The following is a 27123-nucleotide window of genomic DNA, read 5'->3' on the forward strand; positions in this document are numbered from 1 at the left end:
GAGTCTTAAACAAAATAATGTCAAGAACGAGGCATGTTCGAACCTCCGAACAAGACCTAATTATTACGTGCTAAGGCATTCGATATCTTTACAATCATAAAAAAAAGAGCAAAAGAAAACAAGCTTGAAAACTGTCGAAGGGAAAAAGAGTCTTATATATATATAAAGATCTTTACAAAGGCTAAATGGCCTCAACAAAAAGTACAAAGGTGCAAAAACAAAGAAAATTCTACAAGGCATCTAAGCAGCCTGGTCTTTCCCGGAGCCAGCTTCGTCATAGAGACCATCGGGGTCTTCTCCGCCCCCGGATCCATTGAAACCCTTAGAATCTTCTTCTTCCTCAGGATATGCTAACTTCTTGGACTCATCCTCAAGCCCCTTTGCATTTTTGATCTCGGCCAATAAATCAAAACCCCGGGTATGAACCTCCTCAAGGGCCTCTCTTCGGGACTGTCGTTTTACATATTCAACGATGTCTTTCAAGCGATCCTGAGCTGCCTCTGCATCAGCTTTGTACTGGGCCACCATCTCATTGGCATCGCCCCTAGTTATCTCAGCCACTGACTTGGCTGCCTTAAACTCCTTGGCAAGGTATCCCGATCGGCAACAGTCGAGACCAGTTGAGACTGAAGGTCCTCAATCTTTTGGGATCGACATCAGCCTTCTCCCCCATCGCTCGAAGTTTAGCCTCCACCAAGGGCAATTGCGCCCGGGCAGTTGCCTTTTCCGAGGCCAAGCAGTCCATCTTCCCTTTCCATTCTTCGGCCTCGACCTTGCTTACATCCATCTTAGTCCGAAGCTGGTCAAATCCAGTCAATCTTCTATTGGACCTGCAGGTTCTGACCATTAGTCACCGTGTCTAGCTCATCATCACTAACTTTAAAGATTTTTACCTATTGCACCAGATCGGCGTGTTCTTTTCGAGCCGTGTCCAACTTAGCTCGAAGGCTCTTAGCCTATCCTTCACGTTGCTCGGTAAGAAGTTTGTATGTGTCTCTCTTCTCAGCAAGCTCTTTGGCTTCGGCCTCAAGTTGGCTCAGCTCATCCCGACACCGGAGGAAGGTTTCATGGTGAAGCACCGAGGCCTGCAAGTACGAGAAGAGATATTAGGATCATCAAGAACTAAAGTTGAAACATAAAAAAAATAAAAAGTTTGGTAACACCTTACCCGATTCAGCGGCTGTTGTGCTTCGTTGAATAGGCATGAGGCATCCACCCCGTTCATCTTAGCCTGATCTTCGTCGGTTACCAGGCACTGGAGGTAGCTAGCTACCCCGACGGGGGCAAAAAGAATCCGAGCATCCTCCAGGATAATGAGGACGATTGACCGCTTCTGGCTCGGATCCGTACTCGGGGCCGGGAACTGGTTGACCAACCTCGGGCTCGAGTGCGGCCCGCCAACCTCTTAGGATGGACTTCTCCTCAACACTTCTAAATCACCTAATCTGGTTAAGTCCTCCAGGGTGGACGAGTGTATGCCGTCAAATAAGTGACGAAGGGGTTCGTCCACTCCGCGGGCGCCCTCGTTCGCTCGCTCCTTCGTCGATAGGTCTTCGTCGAACATTGATTCCGTGAATGAAGGCGATCATATAATGTCTATCACACCGGGTGGGGCAGAGCCGGTATCTCAAGAGTTCTCGGCCCTCACTGCAACATCAGCCTCATGAACTTGAGAAGGGTTAGCCTTCATCGTTTCCTCCTCCACTACCGCCTGTTCTTCGGGGACTAATGGCTCTGAGGCCACTGAATGTTCGTCCTCCTCAGGCTCGTACCTGAGTCGGAGGAGTGATTCCGAGTCAAGCAGTCTGGAGCTGGAGGTTTCCTTTGACTTGTGAACCAGCCTCCTTCTTGATTTCTTTTTCTCTAAGCTTGGGGAGCTCGGAGCCCTCCTCCTTTTCCTCTCTCCGGCCTGCCTCGGAGCAGGAGACTCAAGAGGCAAGTCCTTACCACTGACTGGAGGCCTAAGCTCGACATCTGTAGGCAAGCTTGCAAAAGGAAGTAAAGAAAATAAGGACTCGATGTTAAAAGAAGAAGACTAACACAACCTACTCGGGAAAGAAATACTACCATGGGAACGGGCCTCCCAACGGCCCTTCGAGAGATTGCGCCACAAGCGCTCGGAGTAAGGTATCTATGAAACGATACCTTCGACCCATTCCTTGAGTCGAGTGACAGCATTTGGGACTCGAGCGACAGATGCACCACCACGAATACCAATAAACGAAAGAGAAGTAAACATAAAATCAACATTCGAAGGAAAGTTCTACTTACGTGACATATTTCACTTCTCGGGGAATGGCCTGCATTCAACCGGAATCAAGTATGAAGTCCTCACTCGGACAAAACGGCCTTGCCAACCTCGATCTCGGTCCTCATCAATACTTGAGAATGGGGCTTTATTGGCCCGGCACAAGCTTTATCAGTCCCCCTCGGGATATTTGGGGATTGTACATGAGTAAGTGATCCATAGTAAACTGGTAAAAGTCGATTTTGTTCACAAAAAACCGATGGAGGATCATAATCCTCCACAGTGAAGGATGAATCTGACTGAGGCATACCTTGTATCTCTTGCAAAAATCTATAATGACCGGGTCCACTAGTCCCAATGTAAAGGGATAAGTGTAAACACTCAGATATTCCTCGACATGGGTGGTAATGACCTCCTCTGGGTCGAGGACCACTATGTTTTTATCGGCCTAGTTGTAGTCTTTTCGGACCGTGGGGAGGACCTCTTCGGTAATCGAGCAGATGTATCTCGAGACCTCCTCACATCGCACATGTATGGAGGAAGCTTCTCAACCTTGAAATCGTCATTGACCGAGAACCCCCGGGGATGAACATTTTCAAAGGGGGTTTCGGGTACTGGTTCATCAACAGCCACGCCCGGAGCGATCTCCTCGACCTCAGTGGTCGGCCGCGAAGTAGAAGAAGATTCTTTCTGGGGAACGATTTTGGAAGTCTTTGCCATTCCTTTAGAAAGTAAAAATGGAGGAAAATCTGGAAAAGATGAAAAAATAAAGGAAGTTGAAGGATTAGACTTGTTGGCTTGAGAAGAAGATGGATAAATTTTTTTGCAAAGGGTAGAATTGATGGAAAGTGAAAATGAACAAAGGAGAGGGTATTTTATAGAGTTTCCGCGACGTTTCGCGTCCAGGAACGGTTAACTGGCAGTTGACACGCATTTAAGGCCATTATGACATGATTGACGAGGCGTTTCGCGTTTTTGTCGTTTCTGACACGACGTATCGAAGAAGGAATTGGGGAGCTCATGTCGTTTCTCGTCAACTTATCCTCTGAGAAACGAGGGGACTATCTGTATACGAATAAATTAAGCTCATGGTAAACATCGGGGTCATGGTTCGGATCGGTCCTAGCCTTGAACGACTTCGAAGAATATTGTCGGATAATCAAGCATAGCCAATAGAAGGCCGAAATATTCGTAACCTATCGGATATAGACTCTCCACAAAAGTACAAAATTCGTGGTTCTCACACCTTCCATCGATTAGGTCAAAATCCATTTGAGTTTGAAATTTTCGTCATTTTTGTTCACATCAGTACATTGTCTTTTCAGTTTTTGATATATTATTCTACTTTTTCCAATCTTTAGCTCCCAATATTTAAGCTCATGTTTGTTACGAAATTGTCACCGCTCGTTCCCACCTAAATAACAACAAATAGTATATAGTTACTCGGATCAGTTACTCGTATTATGTTTGCTAACTTTATTTGTAAATGACCATTGGAGTATATAGGTCAACCCTATACTGGTAATGACTTAATCCAAGCCAAAGAAACACACACAGCCTTTCAGTCTCGGAATTTGAGGTTCTCACGCTTCGAATGTTTGAGTGGGTCTTAGTCTAATTAAAAATAGTAGTCGTGATAGAAATTGCTCAAGTTATACCTTATAACCGTATATTACGAAAAATGTTAAGTTTGAAATTCTATTTATACATTTTTTGTAAAACCTATATTAAATTATTTCCATTTCACGGTGCTACTAATTAATTAGCTATGCATGTCGTCATAGTTCATGCTCATGGACGGTATTGCAAAATCTCGTAAAGCCTATTGCATTTAAATTTGACTTATTATTAATTAGTTTCATGTTTCTACAATTTTAGAAAGTTGTACAAACTTTTTAAGTGGCCGACCATATATATCTTATAAATAGTCCACGCTAATACTAGTCCTCTCTTCAAAAAGTTTTTAAAAACGACTTCTGGGATTTATATATACACATTCAAGTCTACTAATATGAAAATTAAGAATGATACCACAATTTTCAATCTCTCTCAAAATCCATAAATTGGAAACCAAATAAGTGAAGGTTTTGGGAGTAATCATCCAGCTAGCTATGATTAGAACCACTCTTCTGCAAGTTAATTTCAACTGTGTCCTGTGCAAGAAATTTGTTCTGCAAGCCATTGCAAGACGTGAAGGTAATTAAATACCCCCACCCCCAACAAAAAAAAGCAGAAAAAAGAGAAATATTAAAACTAAGGCAATAGTTTTTTTATTTACTTCACCATGTAGTTACTTGATATTTAAATATGTTACTTCCTTTTTAATTTATTTATCCCTTTTTCTTGAATTTAATTCTATGATATAACAAATGTCTATAAAATCGACAGGGGCAAATCTAATGTATAAGGTTCAATGAGCTTATCTGAACCTAATAATTTTTGCCTAGCCATTTAGATTCTTTATTGTGTTTGAGAACCATCTAATAAAATTACAAATAATATATGTCAAATTCAGTAAATAAAATGAGATGTGGTAGTCTCAAACACGAATTCGAGCTGGGTTACTTATTAGGTAATTACAAATAAATCTCTTGATAAGAATTTAAAAATGGTAAATAACATATCATCAAAAATTAAAATCACTAATAATATATCTTCAAACTGACAATGTATATTCCTTCCATTTCAGTGTATGTGAACCTTTACTAAGGTCAAATTGACTAATTTTCAATATGAATTCGAACATAGAATTTTTAAAATTTTGAAATAAAATTTACTATATATTTGAAAATTACATAAAAAAGGTATTATAAGTCACAATAATTAATAGTTCAAAGTATTTAAAAAGATTTGCAAGAAACGTGATCAACAAAAATCATATTTGACTCTTCACATAGTAATAGGTAGATTCACATAAATTGAAACAAACATAAATCCTTTACCTTTTTTTTGGAGTCGCTAATTACTTGTCATCGTTATTGGGTTAATAGGTATAGATTGTGTGAGCATAAAAACAGGGGAGAGGAAATTGGTAGTGGTTGGAACAGTACGTCCGGAGTTTCTTGTAAAGGAAATAAAGAAGATTGGAAAGGATGCGGAGATAATACAAGTTAGAGAGCATAGACGGAATGGTGATGATACACAAGCGACAGCGGCAGCGGCAGCTCCGACTAATGATGAAAATGTTGAAGGAAATAATAACGTAAGACAGTTGCCAAGAATGTGTAGAGAGTGCCAGAGTCGAACTGGGGTTGAAATTGGTTGTAGGCCTTAATTGGTCATGATCCACACTACTAAATGATTAATATAGTTACCAGAATTGCTGTTGTTTAATTATGTAAATTGTTTTAGACTGCTAATTTCGTGCTCGAAAAAAGATTGATGTTTACACCAAATCATATGATATTATATATTCATTTAGGAATATTCAATGACTTAATTTATGATAATGAGGATAATTTTTTATTTGTTATTATGTGTTACCGTCCATTTGCCCCGTTATGTCTGGTTACGTAATGAATAGAGGGGTACTTCTTTTTCGACTCTTATACATAGTGCTACTAGGTTTGATAATCAATAAGCTTCTTCATTAACTTTATAAGAATTAAATTCTTTTAAATCAACATAATTTAAATTTATTTTTCTCCTTTGAATTGATGATATATATAGCAATTTTGATTGAATTTATCAGTCAAAGCAGGAAAAAAATATACCATGATATTCTTGATTATTTTTTGATTCAAAGAGTCATTATAATTAAATTATTATTGTATTCTTAAATTCACTCCAATTAGTAACCCTAAAGATTGCCTTAGTTAGTTTGGTATAAATTTGGGTGGAAATGATTTTTTCTGCCCAGACCCTATGGTGCACACCATTATGCGGGAAATACGAGGCTGGCTTTGGTGGTTGTATTTGAGAATATGAACAAAATGAGTTTTTGGTCTTAATTTGGCCACTTTTTTAACTTTTGGAAGAAAAAAATGTGATAAGTTTTTAAAAGGTTGCCTAACTATAGGTATTCACTTTTTAATTTTCTTTCCTTTTTGCGCATTACTCATGCCAAATGACTAAAACTAATTAGCTTATGATTAACATCGTCTTTTAAGAAGACAGAGCTAAAGTTTAATTTAATTGGACTTTGTAGCTAGTCTGTTTGAGTCATTCTCTAGCTAAATCAAAAAAAATATCATTGTTATGTTAAAGCACATATCCGAAATGTAAAACAATAAGAGCTTACTCGACTTTCCGAATAACAAAAAAAGGGAGGCTAAAATACCAACGATCCTTCAAATTTGATACCACCTCTTGGTTATAAATTTGGTTTCAAAATTTCAAATAGTATTTGAAAATTACTTTAAATTTTGCTTAATTGACCAATAATTTCAATTGCAAACTTAAAATATAGAATTTGAAGTTTTAAAAACAAATTTTAGGAGTTTTTTATAACGTTTTTACTCACAAAACTTTAACTTTCATTTTCATGTTCAAATGCAATCAAAATATACTTTTTTAGCTTCAACTTCAAAAAGTAGAATTTTTCAATCTCAATCAAATTACTATGTTTTTATAACTTAGATACTAAGGGGTCGTTTGGTTGCTAAAACGGGATAGACAAGGATATCTCATGATTCTCGGAATTAATTAATCACATGCGAAATAAAATAACTCCGTATTTTAAAATTTTGGCACTGATACAAAATTAAAGAGAAAGTTTATAGTGTTGACAATTTAAAATTCAATATAAAAATATTGTTTTAGCAAAGTATTTAAAAATCCTACTCGGTAAAATTAAAGAGAAAGTTTATAGTGTTGACAATTTATAATTCAATATTCTGAAAATATTACTTTATCAAAATATTTAATAAGGTTATTCGATACTCCCTCACTCCTAACGTGTCTTTCATCATGTATTGGTTTTTATATTTCCATATTTCTGTGTCTACACTTTTTTTACTCTATTCATCTCTTTCCCTTAACCCATGTTGTCCTTGAGTTACTGTAGGAGATGAATTTTCATTGTATTGTCTTTTTCAAATGTCTATTTATTGCATTATCGTGCTGGTGTCATAGTCTTTCATTTCATTCCCCACTATTTTTCATTCTAGTATCAGAGAAATAACTCCGCATTTTATCCCATAATATAATTTTTATCCCTTATCCCACCAACCGAATTAATTTAGTCTGATACCAAATTAAAGAGAAAGTCTATAGTGCCGACAATTTAAAATTTAATATTCTAAAAATATTATTTTATCAAATATTTAACACTCTTACTCGGTACTCCCTCACTTTTAAAGTGTCTTTCATTATGTATTGATTTTTATATTTTCATATTTCTGTGTCTGCTCCTTTTTTTAAGGGATTTTTACCTATCTATATCATATATCAAACCTTATTACCCTCAATGTTTAAGGTTTGTGTTTATTACATTTAAGCATACCAAATTACCATTTCTATACCATAATTCAAATTAGGGATATAATTAAGGGTTCATTTATATTAGGCATAATTATAGGACTGTATCTTCCCACTTTCTCTTTCCTTTCATCTCAACTGTTCACAACACACACACAACTCACGATGCTCCTATGCTTTCTCTCGTTGATCATCCCCAACTTCCCACCACCGTTGAAGAATATCATATTTTCAGATTCACAAGAAAATTTTAAATTCTTTGATCCAACCGCTTGAATTCCCACTGGAAATAATAATGGCAGAGAGTTCGAAATTCTTTGACCTCTTTTTTTTTTGGGCAGTCGTTGAAAGTTACTGGTTAACACAGTCGATTGAAATTCGAAGAAGAAGAAGAAGAAGAAGAAGAAGAAGAAGAAGAAGAAGAAGAAGAAGAAGAAGAAGACATATTTCCAGAATTTGTAGATATTTTGTAGTCAAATTAGAAAAATTGTAGATAAATTGTAGACTGTTTTTTGCAGAAGCTTTAGTCGTTTTGGATTTGTGAAAACAGAAAATAATGCATCTACAATCAGAATACAAATAATCTACAATTTATCTACAATTTATCTACAAGATATCTACAAAATAGATACATTGAATTTTAATATCCAAATTCTCATTTCAATTGTAGCATAATTGGCATTTTCGACATAATTGTAGAAGATTTGTAAAAGTTTTAGTCTTCCCAATCTACAATTCATCTACAATATATCTACAATTTATCTACAATATATCTACAATTCTACAATTTAACTACAATTTATCTACAATTTCTGGAAATACGTCTTCTTCTTCTTCTTCTTCTTCTTCTTCTTCTTCTTCTTCTTCTTCTTCTTCTTCTTCTTCTTCTTCTTCTTCTTCTTCTTCTTCGAGTTTCAATCTAAAATTCAGTCAAAACCAAGTCTAATCTTCACCAAAACCCCTCAAAATTGAGATATAAACTCCTAAACATATTCCGAATTATTTACAACAACACTCAATCCAAACAAATAATGATTTTTGAAAACCCAAATTTGAATTCAAAGCTTTCAAGCTTTTTAATGGCTATCAATGGTGGAAAATATATGGAAGAACAGATGAAGATGAAGAACAGAAATCTCCTTTCCGTTTGATTACTGGAGCTTCAGTAGCTTGCGTTTTTTGAGAATTGTAGTTGAGTGAGAGAAGAGAGATCTCTTTCCGTTGAGGAAGGAGAGAATTACGCAGCAATTCGAATTTGATGTTGACAGAATCACACGCAGATCTGGTGCCTTCATTTTAGCGCGTTTTTTATGGCAAAATCTACCTATTTTTGGATTGGTATATAATTTGTAGTAAAAGTGTGGACTACACGGGTAAATAACAAATTATGAACATTTTTGGTAATAAAGTTTGATATATGGTATAGATAGATAAAAATCTCTTTTTTTTAACCCTGTTCATCTTTTTCTCTTTAACTCATGTTCTTAATTTAAGTCATTTCAAAGTCAAGAAAATACTATTGTCAAAACTTGCTCTTAATTCAAATAGAGGTTATGTTTTGATGGACGTTGAGGAGTCTGGTCTTAATCAAAGTACGTCATTTACATATTGCTGAAAAACTTTGGTTAAAGTCTAATACTTTACTAGCTTTTTAAATGCTTGCTAAATGATAGTAGCAGGGTAAAAAGTGGCTATTTTTAGCAATTTTTCGCGCAACCAATCAAGTGGTCAACATAATAATATCTGTGCTGGAGGCGTTCTTCTATGGGCCAGAATCCAAATGTATTTAAGGATTGGGCCCAAATCCAGTGGCATCTTCTCCTCTCCTAGCTCCTGAACTGAAAACCCCCCAAACCCATCTCCGTATCCACCGTTCTCTCCTCCGCCGGCCGCCACATCAAAGTCCTCATTTTCCTCTATTGAAAGGTGAGAACCTTGGCTTCTTTCACGTTCTCTTTCTTTTTTTTTTTTGTGAAAAATCAATTTAGTTCCATTTTAATGGAAAAGTTCAGTGTTAATTTCATGAAATTAATGGAGATCAGTTTGGATCAGGAGAAGGATGTCGTTCATGAAAGGTGATTTGCTGAGTAGAACGAGAAAGCTTGTCAAAGGCTTCGCCAAGGCCGAGCCTGTCTGGCTCAAGGCTATGGAACAGTGCGTTCCTACTCTCCCTCTTTTTATTTTTCCTTTCGTTTTTGTTTTACAGATTTTTTATTTTTTATTTTTTATTTTATCAGTAAAAGATAATTTTATTAAATAACAGCATTATAAGTAGGTGCTGCAGTGTTACAAACAAAAGTAATTACATTACTTTCCTAATTCTGAAGCTTGCTAATGAAATCCAGCATCCTCAATATAATCATTCTTGCACCAGAAAGACAACACTGTTAGCTAGGAATTTGTATTGTATCCCGACTGATTGACTCTGCTTTGCTATCAAAACTCCTAACATTTCGTATGGTTCCACCAAATACAAGCCGCAATTGTTACCTGTATCTTCTCTTGTGTTGTTTGCTCAAATCAGGTTTATACCAGCTTTCCAGGAAACTATGTTGATGTTGGCATTGACCATTTCACCCCTATATATTCAGGAACATGTTCCATAATTCTGCAGTCACTTCACAGTGAAGGAATATGTGGCTATTTCCTTCACTTTCCTCTTCACCTAAGTAAGCACATGTTGTATCCTTTCCTTTGCTAACTTCTTGGGATGCCAACCATGAAAAACATTTGACCTTGTAGGGAGCATTTGTTTTCCAAATCTTTTCCATCGCCGCTACCTCAATTGTGTATTTGTTAGTGTTAGGGCCTTGTAACAGGATTTGGCAAGGGAAGTTTCCTTCACTTTGATGCTTCCAGAATAACTTATCCTTCTTGGTATGCAGCCTTGGTATCCCTGTAAAAATAAAAGAACTCAGTTTGTCTAGTAGAACCCAGTCATTGACATTCCTTCTCAAAGTTATGTTCCATCCTGTGTCTGAAAAGTATCAGTACAACTTTGCCTCCTTGTGCTAGCTAATTGAAAAACTTCAGGCAATTGCTCCTTCAAAGGTAAGTGACCTCTCGAATTGTCGTGCCAATCTTTCTTCCGTTACCTGGACTTTGATGAGCAACAAGCTTCTAATAGAAGTGTTAAAATGCTTGTAGGATTCTTAGGCATAATTTTGCTATAGATTTTATCCATTTTGCCTTTAAGTATGAAATTGTGCTCATAATGCTGGTTGTTGCTTGGAATTTTGTTTGAAACCAGGGCTCCACCGGCAACATTCCCTCGTGCCGAAAAGAAACTGAAACCCGTCAGTTTACCAGAGGATGTCTATATCAAGAAGTTCTTCCAGAAGCATCCAGAATCTAAACACGAGGATGCTATTAAGTATGGCTTCTAACCTATTCATGGTTCTGAGTATGTGTTTTTGAACTCCTACAATCATCAGATAGTAGCATTATAATGTGCTCAGATAATAAATTACCCTTGAGGTGTATGCCGTGTTATACTGTTATCCTTTAGTTTAGGGTCTCAACTTGAATGTGTAGGCTTTAATCTTGATAGTTTTACATGCAATATGCTGCCCGTCAAGGGAAGAAATAGGGAAAGGTGCTACTAATTACATAATATGAAAAGTACTATATCGAGAAGTAAAAGTAAAAGATCATCTATGGTCTCAGCACATCTTATGTTGTCCACTCGAGGATAGAATCAGTATTTTATGTTATTCGTTATTTTCCTATAGGAGAAGTTGGCATGCTGAATTTACCTTTTTGCACAATAGAGGCTTTATTTTCTTGATACTTCTAACAGGATTTCCGGATTTGATCCTCCTCCAGCCCGTATATTTGGGGGGCGAGTGCTCGATTTAAAGGAGCAGGGGGTCAGTGAAGAGGAAGCAATGGCTGTTGCTGATGTACGTATTTCGTCTTTCTATATTCAAATTCGTTGAGGCTCAATCTTCTTCTAGGATCTCTCGTTTAAAACCGGTGTGGCTTTGTTGTTATAGATGGAGTATCGAGCAGAGAGAAAAGCAAAAAAGAAAGCATATTCTCGACTTAAGCAGATTGCACGACTTCAAGGGAAGAAACCACCTCCTAATCCATATCCAAGTGCTATCAAGGAGATACAAGCTGAAGAAAGAAAGTTTGTGCACGATCGTTTCTATAACCGAGATATTCTTAAAGTTGTGGAGAAACTGAAAGAGGAGAGGCAAGCGGAGTTGCAAGATAGAAGAGGTGGAGGTGGCTGGTAAAAGCACATGGTCTTGCTCAGTTGTTCTAATAGGTTTCCTTTTCACTCTTTTGATGATTCAATTGTCTATCCTGAAATATTTAACCCTCTGTCCAAGTGATTATACTTGATAAATTTATGATATCATTTCATCATGGGTTACAAAGAAAACATTTAATTTCTTGTTTATGTGGTAGGCATGGAATTCCTTTTTCAATTAAATTTGAAGAATAAGTGAGTGTTATCTCTCATCTGCGTTGGACAAATTTTGCAGGTGTAGTATTTTTTTCATCTAATACCTGTCATGTATTGTTTATTGCCTTTTCCTTTCAGAGGAGGTTACCACAGCCTCAGTTATAATAATGGGGGATTTCTTCTCAACTTCTTACCCGGTGTAGTAAATGCTAGAGATCTCTTCTTGGTAGCAATCTTAGGCATTGGGCAGTTCTAACAACGTATTATGCATATTTAATTAGATAAAAAAAAAACTTATTTTGCATGCACTATTTTGCTCAAACTCTCTGAAAATGTCGTTGGGTGCGTGACGGATCCTCCCAAAATAGTGCATTTTTTAATGATCCGACACAGTGCGGCAGCATTTTGGAGAGTCCGCACAACATAGTCATGCATGTATTAGTGAGTCTTTTTGAGATTACAACCTGCTGTAGAACTCTCATGCTACTTAACCTTCATCCCGTGTGACGGGCAATGTGTTCCACCACCGTTTAGCCAATGGTTTGTTGCAGAATCAGTTACTGACACAGGAAAATTCATCTTTCGAAAATGCAGTGTTTATTGCATTATGAGTTTGTTGCCCCACAAATTTGATGGTGGAAGTTATGCAAATTCCATGATGTGGTAACGAATTCATGCTTGGACTAACTTGTATGGAAGTAGCTTTCAAAGATCTACAAGTTTTTACTTTTACTTTCTCTGCACATCGAATTCCTTGTATCTCCGGCTGCTAGTGTAAATTTATACTTCTAGTTATGCTTCAGTGTCACTTCTATAACTATATGGCCGCCATTTTCTTTGTATCTTTTTTTTTGTTTTTTTGATTTGCACCGGGTGTCCGAGTCTCTTCGAGACCCGACTAATCCCGGGGGTGCACAGGCCTTCGGCAAGGAGTTTCCCGCAAGTGCACCACGGTTAATTCAGGTTTTACCCAGTCCGATGGCCCTCAGAAATTGTTTGCATCCAGTGAGTTTCGAACTTGAGACCTTGAAAGGGAGCAAACCCCAGGCTCAAGTCAATTGCCACCAGGCCAACCCCTGAGGGTTTTCTTTGTATCTTTGTTCTGCCCTTTCTTCGTTGCTAAAGTGCAGGGGAGATTGGTCCATCCAATAGCTTTGGCTGATTTAGTGCTGGAGTTAGATTTTAAGTTACTGTTGTTAGAATGGGCGTTGGTGTAGTGGTTGTTATTCATTTGTGTATTGCCAGTGTTAGATGCAAGTAAATGCATCAGAATTGCCTTAGGCAAAGCAAGGCAGATGAAAATCCGTGGTAAAAGGCTTGATTATCTTTAGCTTCCATATTGGGTGTGATTAAGAGAAAACTCCAAAAAATCAATACAAAAAAGAAAAGTATCTTTACCTAGTTGCTAATCCCAACTATTGGGACCACAGTATAGGAATCTATCACCATTAGACGATCTGAATTCAGAAAGCTTTTTCCTTCTATTTTGCCGAAGATTCAATTCAATGTGTTTTCAAGTTTTGCTCTTAACTGTCAACTTAAAGAAGGGGAAAAACATAAAATTGACATATCAAAATACATCTATCAGGACATAATTCATTCCCCGAGCAAGAAAATAACTCTGACTTGCCAGGAAAAGAATCAATCAGTTGACAACTTTAAGATGACCAGGCTGCTGCTACAATCCATATGGACGATACAAGTAGCAATTTTGTTTCTTCAAGAGCTTATTTCACGATTAGATGTCACTTCCAATATAAGTATGTGTTTGCACTGAAAAATTGGTCTACAATTGTCGAATGGAGCTTTAGCAAGTCAAACCTGTAATTATTTCACGATTAGATGTCACTTCCAATATATGGAAGTATGTGTTTGCACTGAAAAATTGGTCTACAATTGTCGAATGGAGCTTTAGCAAGTCAAACCTGTCTATTTACAACATTGGAACCTACATTCCGTGAAAAGAGTTCCAGAAAGAATTTTATAACTGTTGGCTATGTACTAGTGGTATCCAACTAGACTGATGATTTCAACAATCAAATAAATGCAAGCCTAGATGGTTGCTTAGTCAGGAAATATTGTAAAAAGAATGCTGATACAACAGATATGGTGTGTTTCCTCCTAAACTGTCCCCGCAACACTTCTCCAAACATGAGGCATGCCAGTGCTAGAATGAGTTGAAGGTGTCGGCACGTTTACTAACACGACTCGCAGGAAGGCATGAATTACAATGTTCGGAGGCATCAATGACACAGTGTCTCTCCATAGTTTACCCAACGTACAAAGCTATCTGAAAGTTCCTCGACAACTACAAAGTTCTGGGCATCACTACAGGATGCCTCTGCTCCAGCATTTTCGATTCCCTGCAGATAATGAATTCTATAGTTAAATATCAAGCAAAGAGAAAGTAGATAACACTGCCCAGTAACTTAGACATACAACAACAACAGCAGCCCAGTGTAATCGCACTAGTGGGGTCTGGGGAGGGTAATGTGTACGCAGACCTTACCCCTACCCTGAGGGGCAGAGAGGCTGTTTCCAGGAGACCCTCGGCTCAAGAAGAAGACCAACTTAGACATACTAATATAGAATTTATTAATTGTTAATATGGTGTCTTGTAAACTTCACCAAAAACAAAGACTTAGTCGGTCAAAACATGGCTTCATATCAGAAGCGACTACAATCGTATTTCAAGGGTGACTAATGAACCAGCACATCTGAGGAAAGTTGCTAAAATTGTTCAGATAACCTTGTTCTTTTCTTCTTTCTTTTTTATGAAAATAGCACCAACAGAGTGCTGGACATGTACAGGGAGGATCAAGGAAACAGTTATTTCAATCCTTCAGGGAGTTGAGAAAGTCCAAAGTGTCAATGACATACTAGAAATAGTTGTTTCTCCACTAAGCACTACATCAACAACTTTTCCGTTAGTAGCTGCCCACAGTTACCAATGATCACCCCCCCCCCCTCCAAATAAAAAAATAAAAGACCCCTTTATATATTAGAGCCTAACTATGGAAATCCAAGATTTGCAGTTTGACAAATAACTTTATAAACTGTTTCTTTTTTGTCCAAAGCAGGCAAGTAAGGTGAAAAAGCTTTTCTTCAGAAATATCGAGCTATGGCGAAGTCTTTCATTAGTTCTCCAACCTTTATGACACTTATAGTACTCAATTTAATTGCAACAATCATATTAATAATCACATTGACAGTCATCATCAATCTGAAACCAATAACATTACTTCCATTATATGTCGGAGTGACACCCCAAAAAGGAAAGTTCCACTTGAAGCATCCACTTGATCTAGATTTGGGGTCAACTAACACTATCCACGCTAACATGCGATCAATACATCACCTTAGTTAAGTCTTTAACATTATGAATATTTTCGTTTTCTTTTTATAGAAGATATGGTTCACAATTTAACCATATTCCTCAAGAGCTTTTAGAAACAAAGAAAATAGCTGACGGTGGTCAATCAAGTAAATTTCTAGGGCAAACCAGGAAAGACAGTAGGCGACTAAAACGAACCGCCAACTTCCAGATAATGGCCACATCTATGTAGAATTTTTTTTCAAATTCCTGTGGTATTGTTGTCTTCTCGGGTGGAAAATCTCAGAACTAATGTTATTAGGTGGTGGCTGACTAACCCTGACAACAAAGTTCATGAGCTGATTTTGCAACGTTTACCATCAATTTGCTATGGGGAAAAAGGAAGCACATGTGCAATTAAGTATGATGGAACAAAAGTTCAACTAGTATGGTTATAGATCAAGTTTCCAATTTGATTCAACTTTTGCTTAACTCACAATTTCCTTCTTTAGATCTTTCCAGTTCACGGCCATATATACTTGCTATCAAGTTGGTTAGATGAATTAAACCAAGCTACACCGAATGTTGATGGTTGTAGTAAGGGCTGCCATGGAGAAATCACAAAGGACACTCGGGGATAGCATTCACTGCCTATTTTGGCTGCAATAACAATAAAGATGAGATCCAAGCCTTGAAGATTGGACTACAATGGTGCTTTGACATGATTATCACAGGGTAAGAGTAGAATCTAATTTTATTTTTATCACAATCAAGAAGGAAACTAAAGCTTCCTAGCAGCTAAAAGAAGACATCCGGGAGGCACAACAAATGAGCACACAAGGTATTGTTCCAGGGAGGTTAATTGTGGCTGACCAACTTGCAAATTTTGGGGAGCAAATTTGAATTCATTCTTCCCCGAGGACATAAATTTGGCTATAGAAGTTATAGCCACATTGAAGAATGGTGAAAATGGATTGCCAGGTTCCTTGAATTCGTGTGAAGAAAGGTAAATTTTCTTTTGAACCTGGATGGACCACTACTTTTGTCAATAGATAGGTTCTAACATTTAGTTAGATATGGTTTTAAAATATCAAATGCATACATCTTGTAAAGGAGAAGTCCTCCTCATTTAGTTTAACATAAACTTTGTACAGGGATAGGTTTACTTAATTCCGTAACGACACAACCGGTCGTTTTGAACATTTGCACTTTGCTCGGCGATTTGGGGGGCATGAGTAACTCCGTATGATGTATTATGACTTGTGTGAATCCTCGATTTTGGTTTTAAGGAGATCCGGAATTTGATTTGAAAGAATGAATTCCATGTTTGAAGTTTTAAGTTGGAAGAGTTGACATAGTTTGACTTTTTTAGTATTTGACCTCGATTCGGAGTTTTGATGGTTCCGTTAGGTTCGGATGGTGATTTTGGACTTGCGCGTATGCCCGGATCTACATTTGGATAATTCTAGAAAGTTTCGGCACTAATTGGCGAAAGTTAAAAATTTGAAAATTAGGAATGTTCATAAGTTTGACCGAGAGTTGACTTTGATGATATCGGGTTCAGATTGTAGTTCCGAGAATTGGAATAGCTTTGTTATGCCATTTGAGACTTGTGCGCAAAATTTGAGTTTATTCCGAGTTGATTTGATATGTTCAGGCACGAGTTTTGAAAGTTAAAAGATTCAAAGTTCATTAAGTTCGATTTGAGATGTGATTCATAGTTTCGATGTTGTTATGTGTGATTTGAAGCCTCGAGTAATATGTTCAGGCACGAGTTTTGTTGGCATGTTTAGACGGGGATCCGAGGGGCTCCGGAGAATTTCCGGGTGGTTTCAGACCATTTCTAGGCATTTTTAGTTGCTGGTTTTGGCTACAGCAGTGTGCATTGTGATCACGTAGAATTGGTCGCGATCGCGAAGAGTAAATGGGGAAAATGAGCCTGTGAATCGCGTCGCAGAAGGCTTTTCGCGATCGCGTAGAGGAAAATTCTCCTGCCACTGACCCGACTTTGGAAACTTATATCTTTTAATCTATAAGGAATTTGGAGATGATCCAAAAATGAAGGTTGTAGCCCTTTGTGTCTAGTTTTCAGAAAATCGAACCGTTTGTCACGGAGTTTTGCACAAGAAGTTATGACTGTTATACTACATGCTGTCTGGAATAGTTTGGGGAGAGTTAATAGAAGTTTGTTCATCGCGATCGCGGGGAAATGGCTGCGATCGCAAAGAGTAAAACTGTCCTCTAAAATTTTTGTAATCGTGATCGCGAGGTTTTGACCACTATCGCAAAGTGTACCCCTGGAACAACCTTTAAGTACTCTATTTTACGGGTTTGACTTTTTGGTTGACTTTGGGCTTTTGATTAAAGATTCACCTTTATCGATTGGGTTTGTTTCCTTAGCCATTATTTGATGTATTTGGGTTGCTTTTGGCTAGTTTCGAGCCGTTCGAAGGTCGGTACGCTCGGGATGGCATTTTTGGAGCATCACTTGGCTTGCTCGGTATTGAATTTGGCTTGTTCTAAGTAAGTAACACTTCTAAACTTGGTGTTGAGGGTATGAACCCTTGAATATACGTGTTATATGTTGGTGTTAAGGTGATGCACATGCTAGGTGACGGGCGTGCACCGTATGAATTATGACTTGGTTGTTTCTGTGGTACTGTGTAGCTACTTAATTCTGTTTTTATCCCTGAAATCTCTACGTGCTATAGTAATTGAGCTGTGATCCATGTTAGAAACTATATTTAGGCTACATACTTATTATGTTGGGGCCCACCGAGGTCATGTCTGTTGTTGAGTTATTTGCTTAAATTGTACATACTCAGTTCTACTCATTCATTGGCATATCATATCTCAGTCTCTTTTGCTATTTATTGATACATCATATTGGGTTGATTTTCATGTCGGGACGTTCTACTACGGAAGCTATCCACCTTATCAGGAGGTTGGTGGAATAGTACAGGGATAGGAAGAGGGATTTGCACATGGTGTTTATTGACCTAGAGAAGGCGTACGACAAGGTCCCTCGGGACGTTCTTTGGAGATGCCTAGAGGTGAAAGGGGTGCTAGTAGTGTACATTAGATCGATAAAGGATATGTATGATGGAGCTAAGACTCGGGTCAGAACCGCGGGAGGTGACTCAGAGCTTTTTCCGCTGGTTATGGGGTTACACCAAGGATCTGCGCTTAGCCCGTTCTTATTTGCCCTGGCGATGGGCACCCTGACACACCATATTCAAGGGAAGGTGCCATGGTGTATGTTGTTGGCTGGTGATATAGTTCTGATTGATGAGACGCGAGGCGGTGTTAATGAGAGATTGAAGGCTTGGAGGCAGACCTTGGAGTCCAAAGGCTTCAAGTTGAGTAGGACTAAGACGAAATATTTGGAGTGTAAGTTCAGCAGCGTGACGGGGGAAGCGGACATGGTAGTGAGGCTCGACTCACAAGTCATCCCCAAGAGAGAAAGTTTCAAGTACCTAGGGTCAATCATCCAGGGAGATGGAGAGATCGACGAGGATGTCACGCATCGTATTGGGGTGCGGTGGATGGAACGGCGGTTAGCGTCTAGAGTCTTGTGTGACAAGAAGGTGTCGCTGAAACTCAAAGGTAAGTTTTACAGAGCGGTGGTTAGACCGGCTATGTTGTATGGGGTTGAGTGTTGGCCAGTGAAGAATTCACATATCCAGAAGATGAAAGTAGCCGAAATGAGGATGTTGATATAGATGTGCGAGCATACTAAACTGGATAAGATAAGGAATGAAGATATTTGGGAGAGGGTGGACATTGCTCCCGTAGACGACAAGATGCGGGAAGTAGGCTTAGGTGGTTCGGGCACGTGCGGAGGAGAACCACAGATACCCCGGTTAGGAGGTGTGAACGGTTGGCTTTGGCAGGTACGAGAAGAGGCAGAGGGCGGCCTAAGAAGTATTGGGGCGAGGTGATCAGGCAGGACATGGCGAGGATTCAGATTTCCGGGGACATGGCTTTTGATAGGAACATGTGGAGGTCGAGCATTAGGGTTGTAGGCGTGGGGGTAGTCGAGAGTTTTTCCCTTTGTACAGGGTAGTCTGATAGAGTTTTGTCTAGGTCTGTTAGCGATCTATGTTGTGTTCACATTGTTTTTTTCTCTCTTACGTTGTTGTTATTATCTTTCTGGCATCTTTTGTTGCTACTGGCCTTTTTTTTTGTGTTTCCTTTTGTGATATTATTGTCTCTTCTGTTGAGCTGAGAGTCTCCCGAAAACAGTTTCTCTACCCTTTCGAGGTAGGGGTAAGGTCTGCGTACATTTTACTCTCCCAACCCTACTAGTGGAATTTTACTGGGTATGTTGTTTCATGACATTGTGAGCCCGAGAGACTGGAGAGATTGATGACTGAGTGAGGCCGAGGGCCTGATTGTGAGGATGTTTATAGGATCGGGTTGCACGCCGCAACAGGCTTTATTGATTCATGCCATGATTGGCTTATTGTAGCGCTGGAGTTGGATCTGCCCCTCCAGAGTCTGCACACCCACAGTGAGCGCAGGTACCTACTGAGTGCGAGTGCCGAGTGATTAGGAGGACTGAGTGACTGTGAAGACTAAGTGACTGAGAGGACTAAGTCAATTGATACTTTGAGAGTATGCATTTGGTTTTATCACTGTGTTGCATTGCATTCGACAGGCACACTTGACATACAGGCATAAAGATGCATTTTACCTCATATTGTACGGTATTGCGTCATTCATGACTTCACATACACATTGACATGTAGGCATAGAGATATACTTTCCTCATGTCATTTAATAATGAAACATCTTACTTGTTGTCGAAAGTTTTGGGAAAAATCACAATTTTCCAATTTACTCACATTTTGGTGATCTCAATAGGACGCGAGGTTAGAGGTGTGGAAGCAGACCCTGGAGTCTAAAGGCATCAAGCTGAGTAGGACCAAAATAGAATACTTGGAGTGTAAGTTCAGTGGTGAGACTCGGGAAGGGGAAGGTGAGGTGAGGTTGGACTCGCAAGTCATCCCTAAGAGAGGTAGTTTTAAATACCTTAGGTCTATTATTCAAGGGGATAGGGAGATTGATGAAGATGCCACACATCGTATTGGGCGGGATGGATGAAATGGAGACTCGCTTATGGTGTTTTGTGTGACAAGAACGTGCCACCAAAACTTGAAGGTACGTTTTACAGAGTGGTGGTCAGACCAACTATGTTATATGGGGCTGAGTGTTGGCCTATCAAGATTTCCCATATCTAGAAGATGAAGGTAGTAGAGATGACGATGTTGAGATAGATGTGCAAGGCACACCAAGTTGGATAGGATCAAGTATGAGATTATTCACGACAAGGTGGGCGAGGCTTAGGTGGTGGCTTTTCGGTGTTGTCCCTCATTGTCTATCTTTTTAATTAATGTGGTACTTATGTTTTTCTGAGCCGAGGGTCTATTGGAAACAGGCTCTCTACCTTCACAAGGTAGGGGTAAGATCTGGGTACACACTACCCTCTCCAGACCCCACGATGTGGGATAATACTGGATATGCTGTTGTTGTTCGGTGATTTCAGTAAAAGATTTGGGTTTTCATTGTTATACTTGAAAAGAATGCGTATTTTCCGGAACTGTGACCGAGATGAGCATTATATCTCTGAGTTATTTCTTTTATCACTTTTTATTATATTGTTATGAATTGTTGTTGGCTATTGGTGTTGGACTCCGAACTTTGTCTCAGCTCGTCACTACTTTCAACCTAAGGTTAGGTTTGTTACTTACTGAGTACATGGGGTCGGTTGTACTCATACTACACTTCTGCACCTTGCGTGCAGATTTTGTAAATTCCAAATCTTAGAAACTCATGATTTGTACTACTAGTCCTTGGGAATTCTTTGTATAAAAGCTCAGTTGTATTATTATTATTATTTCTCTTAAGGAATCTTATTTGAATTGGTTTATTCTTAACTGGCTTACTTAGCGGGTTGGGTTAGGTGTCATCACGTCTAGCTAGATTTTGGGTCGTGACATCCTCATGCAATCTTTTTTTGGTGATATGAAGTAGCACTCAAGTACATCAGTGAATGGTTTGGCCAAAAAAAAAATGAGTGTAGAAGCCTTACTTGTGAAGTAACTGAAATACCAACATTCATGCTACATCCACCTTCACTGGAGAATGGAGTTGTTGTTTCCCCCACTATGTCACTGACAACATTCTCTGATGATAGTCCACCTATTGGTGAGTTTGTGAACAATGACCTGCATCCATAGAAGGCATCAATGACATCGTTTCTTCAAGTAAACTCTTAACATTTACATCATATGTGCAATCAGTTCTAGATGGAAGAAGTCAACAATTACTCTTCCAGCAGTTCACGATTATAGAACAGCAACTTGACAACACCATTATGAGAAATTTTAGAGCGCGGGGAAAAAGAAAAAGTAAGTGTAACTGTCAACCCTCAACTTTTTTGCAATGTTTGCCTAATTCCTACACAACCATCAACATTAGAAACCACCTTATCATAAACAGATATCACCAGAATAATCACTTGAAGAAAACCTTTTGAACCAAAAAAGAATACAGATTGGCAACAGGAATACTGCCCATAACATATCCAACTGATAGATCATGACCAGTGGTAAATTATACAACCCAAGAAAACTAAAGGCATAGTGGAAAGCCAGTGAATTCTAAAGAGTACTAGAACTGATAGCAGATTAAGAACTTGAAAGCAATTTGATCTCCTACTTCACAAAAAATTAATTTCACTGCACAACACTTTAGTCTTAAAATTAAACAACCACCACTCAATGGGATCCCACAAGTGGGGTTTGGGGAGGGTAATGTGTACGCAGACCTTATCCTCATCATGGGGGTACAGAGGTCATTTCCGAAAGACCATCGACTCGAGAGGAAGAATAGGAACAAGTAAATAACAACCACAAGACCAGGAAAATGATACCAACAATGTAAGAACCAGAGAAAAACAAATGGAAGAAAGCAGTAGCAATAGCAATAGCAAAAGCAAAAGCAACAGCAACAAGTAGTAACACGAGAAGGTACTAGAAAACTGAAGCGGAAAATAGTACTAAAACAACCCTAATACTGACACTCTAAGAAGCGAAGACAATGTACTAGTTAGCTAGCCCTAATAAACCTGGAACATGTCAGAAAAACACACGACGATCTATTACCCTTCTACCTTAATCTTCGATCTCTATACCCTCCTGTCAAGGGTCATGTCCTCGATAAGCTGAAGTCGCGTCATGTCCTGCATGATCATCTCTCCCCAATACTTCTTAGGTCGCCCTCTACCTCTTCTCCTACCTACCAGCGCCAGCCGTTCACACCTCCTCATCACACCTCCTCACTGGGCATCTAGGCTTCTGCTTCTCACATGCCCGAACCATCTAAGCCTCGCTTCACGCATCTTATCCTCCATAGAGGCCACACCCACTTTCTCTTGAATATCCTCATTCCTAATCTTATCCAATCTAGTGTACCCGCACATCCATCGCAACATCCTCATTTCAGCTACGTTCATCTTTTGGATATGAGAGTTCTTGATTGGCCAGCATTCTGCCCCATACAGTATAGCCGATCTAACCGCCGCCTTGTAGAACTGGCCTTTAAGTTTTGGTGGCACATTCTTGTCACACAGGACGCCAGATGCTAGCCTCCATTTCATCTACCTCACCCCTATACGATGTGTGACATCCTCGCCAATCTCCCCGTCCCCTTGAATAACTGACCTGAGATACTTGAAACTTCCTCTCTTGGGGATGACTTGTGAATCCTGCCTCACATCTATATATGCTCCTCCTGTCAGTGTTAAACTTGCACTCTAGGTACTCCGTCCTGCTCAACTTGAAACCCTTAGACTCTAAGGTCTGTCTCCAAACCTCCAATTTTTCGTTGACACCGCCTCGCAGTGGCGGATCTAGAATTTTTATATCGTGGGTGCTCAATTATTCTTAATTTAAAATTTACTTAGACTGGGTGCTTACTAATTTTCTACCTAAGTAGTAGTGTTGTTTTCAAAAGCAATGTGTGCTTAAGCACCCATAGTACATAACATGGATCCGCCATTGCCGCCTCACTTCTCATCAATCAGTACTATGTCGTCAACGAATAACATACACCATGGCACCTCCCCTTGAATATGACGTGTCGGTGTATCCATCGCCAAAGCAAATAAGAACAGTCTTTAGTCTTAAAATTAGATACCAGTATAAAACAAAAGTTGAAATGAAAAGGAAATCATACTAAAACATTTGAAATATCAGTATATAAAGAATTTGGATTCACAAAATTAAGAGTTGCATAGAAGAGTAGTGAACATTTTGGAATGACCTAAGTGCAAAGTTTCCCAGGCTCTCAGCTAACTGAGTTGATGGGAGATATAAGTTTTATGTTTGAAAAATGCAGAAATAAACATTGTTTCATTAAAGGAATCAGATTAAAAGATGGCATAAGCAGTGACTTAGTTCCTCTAAGACTCTAAAAGCCAACTGAACTTGAGAGAATTTAAACCTCAACGAAAAAATGTCATAAGAAAGAAAATATCTCAGATGTAATGTCCAGCCTCACCTTATTATCCAAAAACCTGAAACTTAAGTCAATCAATTACCTGTCCAATAACTCTTCCTCACAGGAATTCCCAGAAGAAGACAACCAATCTAAGTCAACAAAGTTGGAGCAGTCATATGCATCTGCATTTCGGTGTTCCAGGGATTGATCTCTTTGCATTTCTACAAAAAGTTCCCTTGCAGGAACTGTTTGAGCATACCTGCATAAAGAAAGATAAATAAGCAGAGCAGAAGGCGAGAAAGAAAATGATGTATATGGATGTTTTTGCTTTCTAGGATAACAGAAACTTAAACTAGATTTTCATGCTATATCTAAATTCATTTGAATTCTCATAAGTCATATACTCACTTGTGTATGCAGTGAGAAATAGAATCCATAGACCATAGATCAACTAACCACAGAAATAATGGTAGGACAACACACAACTATTGCAGATTGTGGTTTCTTATGGCTTAACTACTCTTTATACTTCAATCAGACCTCAACTTCCAGCTTGACATTCCAAACTTTCACAGCACAGTGCATGTGTCAAATGTCAGCTAAGCTGTTACTGTGGCACTGTAGCGTTGGCAAACTGAAAATTTACACTACTAAGGTTTCACCTTGCTGGAACCTTTTCAGGAAAAGGAGTGATCACGTGCTTCCTTGTCTACTTGGTAAATCGAGAATGAAAGTTGAAGGAACTCAAACAATGGTAAGGTATTGGGGCACATTTCAACTAGTTTTCATCTGACTTACCAAAGATTAGCATAGTTTGGGATGGGCTTGGGATCAAAAGAAACACAATAGGGTAATCGAATAAGGGTTGGGACAGGATCCCTGGATAACCCCAGTACTCTAAATTGTTTATAAGTGACATCATTGTATTAATGAAAAAGGGTAAAAAATATCCTTAAACTATTTGAAATAGACCACTTTAATCCTCCGTTAAATATGGTGCCAATTAAGTCCTTGCTGTCCAAGGCTAAATCTTAAACCCTAATCCCTGTCTAATTAGATGAATTAGCAGCTGAAGGGTAATTTTGACCCTTTTCCGAAATTTTAATCCTCCTCTTTTAAAATTCATTTTAAAGTTTTATAATCTCCCCCCCCCCGGTCAATCTCAGCAAATAAATTCAATCTAAACACCCCATTTGGTTTCTTCAAGCTCTTATTGGTTTTAAAATTCTTCCACAAGCTGCTCCAAAATCAGTTCAATCTTCATGTTTAAGTACCAATGACTAACACTGATAATTTTCAACAACAAACAACCTCAATCTTGTAAGTTTCCAGCACCAGAATCTTAAATCTCAAAGTGAGTTTTCTATTTTCATCACTTCTTTTACACCCAAGCTCCAAATCAGTGTATAACTATGAATCTAATTACACATCAGCAATACCCATCGTATTTCACCTTCAAACATTTTCGGTTTTAAAAGAACCCAGATCCGAATATGTTAGCCCAAAATGGATTTTAAAATTTTTCTCAAGAGTTGTTCACAGTTGTTCGCGCCAACTCTAAATGAGTGTTTAGCGATTAGGTTTCAAGCTCCAATTTCAAATTCGACTTAAGTTCACAAATCAGCACCAAAAGAATGAAACTGGATTCCGAATGAAATTTAAAACGATATCAGTCCAGATCTCGGCTTAAGTTCACGAATCAGCACTCAATAATTCAAGCTCCAATTTCAAATTCGCTGAACTCCCACTTGGAACAAAACCCTTCAAATAGTGGCTCAATCGATACTTAGCACAATGTGGTTACAATCTCCCCAACAGATGCAAATCCACACTTTTCTTTTACTTTTTGTCTAATGATTTTGCCGCAATATTGCTACCATGTATTGGAGCAAGAATCTCACGGGAGGGGGAGGGAGAAAGAAGGAGAAAAGAGAAAAGGAAAAGAGTAGTAAAATTTCTGAAAAAAGGTCAAAATACCCTTCAACTATGCTAATTAATCTAATTAGACAAGGATTAGGGTTTAAGATTCAACCGTTAAAAAATAAGGATAGAAGTAGTCCAAAATTTAGACAACGAGGACTTAATTAGTACCAAAATTTAATGGAGGATAAAAGTGATCTATTTCGAATAGTTAAAGTGTAATTTTGGCCCTTTTCTATTTCATTAGTTCTGTCGAGTGTTGAAGTGCGTGACCATCTCATTTAAAAGCTCAAGCTTTTAGATGAGATGATCACACACTCAACATGGTATCAGAGAAGGTAGAGGTAGTGGGTTCAAGTCTCACCGTCACTCATTATCAAAAAAGAATTTTCACATGCTTGGACCATGAAAAAGAATCAAGCTTGCACGTGAGGAGGCGTGTTGAAGACAACTTATTTTTCACGTACAAATGATATCTATTAGTTGGAAATAGATTTAATTATTGTTAGAGAACTTCTAATACTATTATTGTTACTATATATCAGTGCTATCAAAGACGAAAAGCGCAAAAAAGTTCTAAGGTATGTTGGGGCTTTAAGCCCAAAGCGCAAATAAAGCGTGAGATTTAAGGAAGAAAGACGCAAATAGAGTAAAACTACAAATATGTATGTGTAGTTCAAGACTAAAATCTATAAGCATGAATACCAAATATATGGACAAAAAAATTGAAGAGAATTTACGATAAAGTGAAATATCAATTGTTTAGTGTCGCCTCTTCAGGATTACGCTTATTGGCAAAGAAAAGCATGCCTTTAGCACCTTGATGACAACATTGAAGCGCCCGTAAAGCGAGACGAAGCGCTCAACGTGCTTTGAGCCTTGCTTTAGGGCTTAAGCGTGCCTTTGATACTATATATATATATGTGTTGTATGTAAAACTTATTTTTTGCTTTTATTTTATTTGGTATGATAATGACATGAGTTGAGCTTAAATGGAGAAGTGATTACTCATATAAGCAACCCTAAAGTTGTTTGAGAATGAAGTGTAGTTGTTGTTGGGGAGAAGACAATGGGGTTAAGTGAGAACCCATCTCAGAACGACATGACACGATTTTCAGGTCAAAGTTGGAGCTCCACATATACAATAAGAGCAAAAAAGGAAAAAAGTAGAGAAACAACTAACAAATCGTAATTGCACAATGATGTTGAGAGTAGTCCAAATTAGCAAGTCACTAGATAATACATTGCAAAACAAGCTATGGATCCATAATTGCACAGAATTATATAGATGCATTACTTAATACA

At 38.5% G+C, this 27123-nt stretch overlaps 2 protein-coding genes across 3 annotated transcripts in view; one reads left to right on the top strand and one right to left on the bottom strand.

Moving 5' to 3' along the window:
* The first annotated feature begins 9432 nt into the window (after window positions 1–9432).
* LOC104225558 (uncharacterized) lies at window positions 9433–12136 on the top strand. 2 transcript variants are annotated; one of them, XM_009777382.2, is made up of 5 exons: window positions 9433–9592; window positions 9719–9820; window positions 10917–11039; window positions 11466–11568; window positions 11662–12136. In XM_009777382.2, the coding sequence occupies exons 2-5, from the start codon at window positions 9726–9728 to the stop codon at window positions 11905–11907; spliced, it is 567 nt and encodes a 188-aa protein (XP_009775684.1). In that variant the 5' UTR covers window positions 9433–9592; window positions 9719–9725; the 3' UTR covers window positions 11908–12136. The 2 variants fall into 2 exon arrangements, with proteins under 2 accessions (XP_009775684.1, XP_009775686.1); XM_009777384.2 differs by having other exon boundaries at window positions 9479–9592; window positions 9709–9820.
* A 1750-nt stretch (window positions 12137–13886) lies between these two features.
* Window positions 13887–27123, bottom strand: part of LOC104225557 (phosphoinositide phosphatase SAC3-like) — a 34278-nt gene continuing 21041 nt past the window's right edge. Inside the window, exons 14-16 of the mRNA XM_009777381.2 lie at window positions 23999–24157; window positions 21488–21623; window positions 13887–14443 (exon numbers count right to left, since the gene is read on the bottom strand). Of these exons, the coding sequence (XP_009775683.1) occupies window positions 14324–14443; window positions 21488–21623; window positions 23999–24157 (415 nt within the window). The 3' untranslated portion in view covers window positions 13887–14323. The remainder of the gene's footprint in view (window positions 14444–21487; window positions 21624–23998; window positions 24158–27123) is intronic.

Source organism: Nicotiana sylvestris, chromosome 11, assembly GCF_000393655.2.
Source record: "Nicotiana sylvestris chromosome 11, ASM39365v2, whole genome shotgun sequence".
Taxonomy (NCBI): domain Eukaryota; kingdom Viridiplantae; phylum Streptophyta; class Magnoliopsida; order Solanales; family Solanaceae; genus Nicotiana; species Nicotiana sylvestris.

Bases quoted from the DNA above. Each gene is read 5' to 3' on its own strand.
- LOC104225558 (XM_009777382.2), top strand. From the start codon at position 9,726: ATGTCGTTCATGAAAGGTGATTTGCTGAGTAGAACGAGAAAGCTTGTC. The intron at 11,040-11,465 runs GTATGGCTTCTA...TACTTCTAACAG, and splicing joins AAACACGAGGATGCTATTAA to GATTTCCGGATTTGATCCTC. The intron at 11,569-11,661 runs GTACGTATTTCG...TTGTTGTTATAG, and splicing joins AAGCAATGGCTGTTGCTGAT to ATGGAGTATCGAGCAGAGAG.